Consider the following 7,542-nt stretch of genomic DNA (forward strand, 5'->3'; position numbering starts at 1 on the left):
GTAACAGAGATTTCCAGACGTTGCTGACTACAGCTCCCAGAATTCTCAGCTGCAGTGGCGTTTGGCTGAGGATTCTGGGAATTGTAATCAACAGCATCTGGGAATCTCTGTTACAGGGAAAACTGACCCAAACCCTTAAACCATTCTACATAGGATTTGGTTTCCTGAGCTCCCGCCATCTTTGTTGCCCTCCTCTGAACCCATTCCAGTTGATCCAGCTCCTATGATCTTAGGGCATGTATTTACTGTTACTCGTCAGCTCTGACCAAACCATGGCTGGGGATTCACAGGCATGTAATTGTTGGTCAAATGGGATTTGTCTCCTTGGTCCAATATTGACTGGAGATAGTCCCTTGGCTAGGGCGAGAGAAAGGGCAGGTTCACTGTTCTCAGTGGAGCCTTGGGAGCCTGCATGAAACCCAGTAGGCAATGTCAATCCCATGGCCCTCTCTCCCTCTGTAGAACGCCAGGTTCAGATTGTGCGAGAGCTGGAGGATGTGCGCGTGCGGGAGAATGAAAATGCTGTCTTCATGTGTGAGGTGTCGCTCGAGGAGGTGAAAGGTGAATGGTTCCAGGATGGGGAGAGAATCAAAGTCACCAGCACAGTGAAAATACGACAGGAAGGTATGTGAATCCTTTTGGTCTTGTACTGATTGTGGTGCTGGGTGCATGAGTCCCTAACTGCCTAGGTTTCCCAGTGCCACAGTAACTAGGATTTGCAGCTGCAAGTCCACAATATAGACTAGAGTAGATGGAACAGAAGAGAACAGATAGTCAAGTGGCGGGTGGGGGGGCAATCTCTTCTCTCTTTTCATGCTCAGTCTTAAATTTATAACCCACCACATCTGCTAGTCTGAGCCCCACAAAGACCAAAATGCTGGCATCAGAATAAGTGGACAGAACCAAGGCTGCTCCTAAACACTGAGGTGGGGTGGCAGGCTGGGTGGGACTGGGATTGCTGTGTGCATGTGGACAACACATTGGACAACTAGGGGAAATGGTACTGGAAACAAAATTTAGTGTGTGGAGAACATCAGGGCAGAATTATGCATTGCATATAGTTCCATAAATGTTTTCTTGGTGGGGGGCTTTAAAAAAAACCCCATAATGCAGCTGCTGGGACTACAATTTGTGTTGGATGATTGGCACAGGGGACTTCTTAACCCTTCCCACTTGTGCTGTTGGTTGTCTGAAAATCACCCTGAAGTGGCTTTTACCCCAGTAGGAAAAAGATTCGAGAGCATTGTTATGTAACCATGATTATATTATGCTTCTCTCTGTGAACCACTGGCTAGGGTAGGGGATATTTTGGCCAAAAATAACACAATAATGGGTTTAGAAACCCTTCTCCTGACCTGTGCCATTCTCGCACTTCATACTGGAGGCTCTGTGGCTGCATGGTACAAAGAAAAAGTTTCCCTCACAAACAATCACAGTTCTGTCCTCAAGTTTTTACAAAATAAAGTTTCTGGTCCTTAGGAGGCATCCTAAGTTGAAAAGGTGTAGGGCAGTGCCTAGTGAAATTGCAGAGGCTGGGTGGTGGTGATGGTGCTGAGGGGAGTTGGTCTTGTGGCAGTGTGCATGAATTGTCGCCTTTGCTAAGCAGGCTCCATCCTGGTTTGCATTGGGCACATTCTGCTGTAAGACCATTCCTCTTAGGGAATGGGGCTGTAGCTCAGAGATAGTGCATGTGCTTCAGGGACGGAGCCACCATTGGGTGAACAGATTCAAAGAACCTGGGCTGCCACCAATCAGGGGCCGCGCCTCGCCTCGCTGCCCCGACACACCACCAGCGTCTGACGTCAGATGCGGGGGTGCTGGTTTAGCTCCCGAGCGGGGGCCGCGAGGGGAGTTTAATGGCCACTGTGTTCACGGCGCAGCCAGGAGCGGCTCTTCCCTGCCTTTAAGGCAGGGAAGAACCGCTCCTGCCTGCGCTGCGAATGCAGCACCGGCCCCAACCCAGCTCCCGGACGGGGCCACACAGTCCCGTTCGAGAGTTGGATGGCCAACGCTGTGTTCGCAGAGTGGCCAGAAGTGGCTTTCCCCTGCCTTTAAGGCAGGGAAGAGTTGCTCCTGGCCATGCTGTGAATGCAGTGCCGGCCAGATTTTCATTCCCGAACAAAGCCACGTTGCTCTGTTCGGGAGCCAGACCACACACCCCGCATCTGACGTCAGACGCGGGGGTCAGGGTGAGCGCGGCCACCGCCATGGCTAGACGTGGGCTGCTGGTGGTCTGGCTCCGCGCCTGATCTGCTTGCATGCAGAAGGTCCAAGGTTCACTTCCTAGTGTCTCCAGCTGAGAGAAACTATTGCCTGCAACCCTGGAGAGCTGATGCCAATCAGTGTAGACAGTACTGAGCTAGATGGACCAATGGCCTGACTAGGTATAAGGCAGCTTCCTATGTTCCTATGAGGCAGGACAGCCTTACTAATCATGAAACAGTCAGGCAGAAGGATACCCTCTTCACAGTGCAGGGGAAATGCACACTCTAGCACTGGAGGAGTCCGGGAGGAGCTATGCACAATAACAGCTCAGCCTCCATAGACCAAAGAAAAGGAAGGAAAGGAGAGTTCCCCTAAAAACAATGAAAAGGCTGGCCCTAGCCTGAAGCAGGCTGAAGTGGGCCACCAAGAGTGGGAATGATCTGGCCAAATGAGCCACTTATTCCCATGGAAGTGTTATGTATGTGCTTAGCTCTACCACAGAAAGCAATGGCACAACATGACTTTAAAGTGGCCCGCATTAATCTGAAGCAGGCCACTTCAGATTAATGCGGGCCACTTTTCGGGGTGGCATGGCAGCTTACCCAGCACTTCCTCATGGATGGTCTGCAGAGGAAAGGAAAAAATAGGGAGAGTATTGAAAGGAGTGTGGTTATAACATAAAAAAAGATAAAAGGGAGAGAAGATTTGATGCTCTGCTTCAGGCAGCAAAATGCCATAGGCTGGCACTGGTCAGTGACATGCCTTGAGGAAGAAAGGGACATCACCACTGTTTGGGTGGTGCGCTCGTGCCATGGTTAAACACTTTGTTGCTCCATTGATTTCTGTGGTAGCACTAAGCACACACATAACACCTCCACAGGGATAAGTGGTTCATTTGGCCAGATCATTCCCATGGTTTATTCAAAAGGGCTGTCTGAGCAGTCTGGCCTTTAGAAGCCACCCAACGGCTTAATTGGGGACACTTGTGCCACTTGTCACAGACACTGCCCAGTTGCCTGTGCAGCAGCCGCCACCCACAAAACAAGCATTATTGCAAGAGATGGGCTTGTATGAGAAGGGAAAATCCTCCCCACCCCTGCCCCAGCAGCTGAATATTGTGGTTTAACTGCTGGGAAATTGCAGCAGAAGCTTGGTCTTGTTAAAAGACAACTGTAGATTATTCTTATGCTATGTATGTATGTATGTATGTATATCTGTTTGGAAAGGCCCTTAAATCCCCAGTGAGTAGCACAACAGACAAATGCAATGTCTTTGCTTCCAGCCTTCACCATCTCAGTTCCTATGCCACCTTGTTCAGTTTGGTTCTACCGCCTTTCCTCCTAGAAGCTGGGAGCAAAAGCTCACATGTTTACCTTAACAATGCTAACATCCCTTGAATCTTGCATCACCAGGGACCAGGCACTTCCTCCTCCTGTGCTGTGTCCGTCCTGAGGATGCAGGCCAGATCCGCTTTGTGGCTAAGGCTGCCACTTCTGAAGCACGCCTGGAAGTGGAGGGTAAGAGGGCATTGCTGCCGGAGAGTGGGCCTTGCTCCTCAGATAGTGATATTGGGCTGTGGTGAGCAGATGGTGAGAGAAACTCTGGGCTTGGGGGAACTCTGGGTGAGCAGTAGGGGTGTGCAATTCAATTTTACCATCAAATTGATTCAGGTCAAATCAGGGGCAATTTGGTGATTTGGTGATTCAGCCTCAAATTGAATTGCCCTCAAAATAAAGGGCCCAATTCAGGGTCAAAGAGAATCATCCTTGATTCAACCCAAATCAATTCAGGGGATTTGAGTGCCATTTTGAGGCTGGTTTTTCCAAGGAGAGCTGGAAAAACGGGCCTCAAAATGGCACTGTTTTTCTGGGGAGAGCTGGTCTACCAGTTGGGGTTGGCAAGTATACCAGCCCTCCACTCCAGATTTAGCATGCCAGTCTGCCTCAGAGGACTGGTCTACCCAGGTAGACCAGTCCTCCAAGGTGGGCAGATGCACGAAGTCCAGAGTGAAGGACTGGTCTACTTGCTGACCCTAATTGGTAGACCAGCTCTCCCTGGAAAAGCAGCACCATTTTGAGGCCCATTTTTCCAGCTCTCCATGGAAAAACAGGCCTTAAAATGGCACTCAAATTGATTTGAGTGATTCTAGGGTGATTCGTTGAGACAGCTGGCAAAAGCTGGCTGTTTTTGACGAATCAATTCGATGGTTCTGCAATTCAATTGGAATTGAATCACAGAATCTGATTTGTGTGCACATCTAGTGAGTGGCTTTACCACCTGTGAAGATCTCTGTGTGTGTATACTATGCACATATGGCAATATATCAATTTAAGGAAACAATTTAGACAAAGGACACATTTGTGGGAATGGAGTTGAGGAACAAGGCTGCATGTTCAATAGGCAACTGGGCTAGGGGTGTGTGTGTGTGTGTGTGTGTGTGTGTGTGTGTGTGTGTGTGTGTGTGTGTGTGTAGGCATACATGCAGAAGTGAGGGGAAGGTATATGACAGGGATGCACAATTTCAGCCCTTCAGTTCCCATCATTCCCTGCCACAGTGGCCAATAGTCAGGGAGGAGGGGAGTTGTAGGCCAACATTTGCAGGAGGGCTGAAGGGTGTAGGATGTGCCTGCATGGCACTTGGTCCCTCACCAGCTGGGATTTCCTCTGAGGTTCCTGTTGACCCATCCTGCTCTGGAAAGACCGAGATGTATGTATGTGTGGGGGGAGGTTGCTGCTCAGGCTGTGCTGCCTAGCACAGAGCCTTCGTTGCCAAGGAGATGGCAGTGGGAGGACTGGGGGTCAGGAGCTGAGGAGCCTGCTCTTCAGAGCCTCAGGGTCTGCTTCTTCCACAGCACTGCCCATCCGCATTGTGAAGCCGCTACGGGACAAGACTGTGTTAGCACGGCACAAAGCCACACTGGAATGTACAGTGTCTCAGTCTCGTGGACGTGTGCGCTGGTTTCGGGGTGACACAGAGATATTTGCTGGTCCCAAGTACGAGATCTGCAACTTGGACTGTTACCGGACCCTTGTTATCCACAGCATTGAGCCTGCTGATGAAGGCTTCTATACTTGTGATGCACTAGATGACTCTTCTACGGCCCGCCTGCTGGTGGAGGGTAAGGGGGGGCATGTAAATGCAACGAGGAACAACTGGGAAGGAAGATGGGCTGGTCCTAAGGGAGCTGGCAGACAAAGCCGTGGAGGAATGATTAGGCATGGAATTGTGTGCCAGCAGCAGGCAGAGAGGACGACAAAGAGGAGACAGAGTGCTGTGTATGCACATGGAAGGGATAGGCTGGCGTGTATCACATGGAACACTGATGTTGCTGTTTTCTGCCCCTCAGCTGAAGGGATCCAGGTGGTGCGGGCCCTGCGGAATGTGGAAGTGGTCGCTCCCTCGGAGGCCCAGTTTGAATGTGAAGTATCGGCTCCTCCGGCATGCACCCCTCAGTGGAGCCTCAATGGAGAGGAGTTGCAGCCCAGCTCACACATGCAAATGGAGAGTGTGGGACACATCCATAGGCTGAGGCTCGGCCACACAACACCAAGCATGAGCGGGATGGTGAAGGTGACGGTCGGAAGCGCTCGCTCCAAGGCCCAACTCACAGTCCGAGGTATCTATGGCTGGCATCGGGGACAGAATGTGAAAATGCATGCAAGTTGCCCTTCCAACAAGCTTGGCTGCAGGGAGAAGGGGACAGAGCCTTGCCCTGTGGCACCATGCGAGAAATGCGCCAGGCCTGCGACTTTTGTGAGATCTTTGACACTACTGTAGAGCAAGCTGAGTTAGCTGAGGAGAGCTGGTCTTGTGGTAGGTAGCAAGCATGAATTGTCCCCTTTGCTAAGCAGGGTCTACCATGGTTTGCATTTGAATGGGAGACATGTGAGCATTGTAAGATATTCCGGGATGGGGATGTTCTGGGAAGAGCACTTGCATACAGAAGGTTCCAAGTTCCCTCCATAGCATCTTCAGATAAGGCTGGGAGAGGCTCCTGCCTGCAACCTTGGAGAAGCCACTGCCAGTCTGTGTAACAATATTGAGCTAGATGGACCAATGGTCTGACTTGGTATATTGCAGCTTCCTATGTAAGCTGGGCTGTGTCCTTTTTTCAACCAGGCACTGTGGGTTTAGAACAGTAGTCCCTCTAATTTTTTTTCATCTCTGTGCGGAATGAGTCTTATTCTGGGCAGCAGTATCAAAGCAGTGTGTGCGCACGTGCATTCAGAATGGGGCCTAAATCGAACTGAGCGGACATCCAAAAACTTGTGAGCATGCACGTGTGCGCACGCCTTAGAGGGAACAGTAGTTTAGACTATGTCTGTGAAGGGGAATGGTGCCTCTGTTCTGTATCGCTCCCCTTTTCTTCTCTCCACAGAATGCTAGCATCTGGAAGGTTCTGGATGCAGGGGAGCCATGTATGAACATGGAAAGATCAAGGCCACCAGGGAAAGGTGGAGACATCATGTTTGACAGTTGCATGGACGGACAGAAGAATGGACACATAGACAGACAATTCCTCTTCTTGTCTCCCTCTTCTGCATGACAAGGGAAGCAGGTTCTGCTTTTATTAAATGCTCTTGATTCCTGGTTTTGTTTCTCCTGGTGCTCTTTGGTAGATGGGATGGCTCTGCGGGGCAGGATGACCAATGTCTCATTATTTACCTAGACCCCTCAGAAGAGGTGAGGCTCTGGAGCTGTGTATCCTGTGTGTCTCTTGATCCTTGAATGCACTTCCATATAAGGCCCAACGGCATGACCAATTATTCCACAGCCTCCAGAAAACACAGAGTAGCACAGAGGTAGGCCACTTTGGCTCTCCAGCTGTGGCTGAACAACAACTCCATCATCCACAGCCATAATAAATTGTGGCTGGGCATGATGGGAGTTGTAGTTCAACAGCTGGAGAGCCAAGGTTGCCTATCCCTGGAATAGCAGGTGGAATGATGACCCATGACTTCCGATGGCTACCGGCTGCTGCTCCTCCTGCAGGTTCCCAATCCCCAAAGAGAGACTGAGGCAACTTAGGCTCCATGGGATGAGGAGGCAGAGCTCCACGCATTGTGCAGTCTATGCATTATGCAGAACAGGGATGTGTCTGTATAGACATCTCTGAGACTCAGTGTGTTTTTGGAGGAATACGTTAGAAAAGAGGGAGGAACAGCTGTGGACTCTGGAAAGAAACTGCAGATAGGCTGCATGATGTGGTGGTTTGTGGCACACAATAAAAGCTGGCCTGATTATTTCCCCCCACCTCACCCTGCTGCATCCCTTTAGAGCCATCTCTTAGTAGAGAGTTGGACTCCTACTGTAATGCTACCTGCCTGGCATTTGCC

The 7,542-nt window shown here is 50.5% G+C and overlaps 1 protein-coding gene across 3 annotated transcripts in view; it reads left to right on the forward strand.

Moving 5' to 3' along the window:
- The window catches only part of OBSL1 (obscurin like cytoskeletal adaptor 1), an 82,250-nt gene extending 75,454 nt beyond the window's left edge, over positions 1 to 6,796 (forward strand). For all 3 annotated transcript variants that reach the window (XM_053283207.1, XM_053283209.1, XM_053283208.1), the window contains 5 exons: positions 463 to 624; positions 3,618 to 3,722; positions 5,058 to 5,324; positions 5,553 to 5,822; positions 6,585 to 6,796. In XM_053283207.1, coding sequence (XP_053139182.1) covers positions 463 to 624; positions 3,618 to 3,722; positions 5,058 to 5,324; positions 5,553 to 5,822; positions 6,585 to 6,592 — 812 coding nt within the window. In that variant the 3' untranslated portion in view covers positions 6,593 to 6,796. The remainder of the gene's footprint in view (positions 1 to 462; positions 625 to 3,617; positions 3,723 to 5,057; positions 5,325 to 5,552; positions 5,823 to 6,584) is intronic.
- The last annotated feature ends 746 nt before the right edge of the window (positions 6,797 to 7,542 follow it).

This window comes from Hemicordylus capensis, chromosome 1 (genome assembly GCF_027244095.1).
Source record: "Hemicordylus capensis ecotype Gifberg chromosome 1, rHemCap1.1.pri, whole genome shotgun sequence".
Lineage (NCBI taxonomy): Eukaryota > Metazoa > Chordata > Lepidosauria > Squamata > Cordylidae > Hemicordylus > Hemicordylus capensis.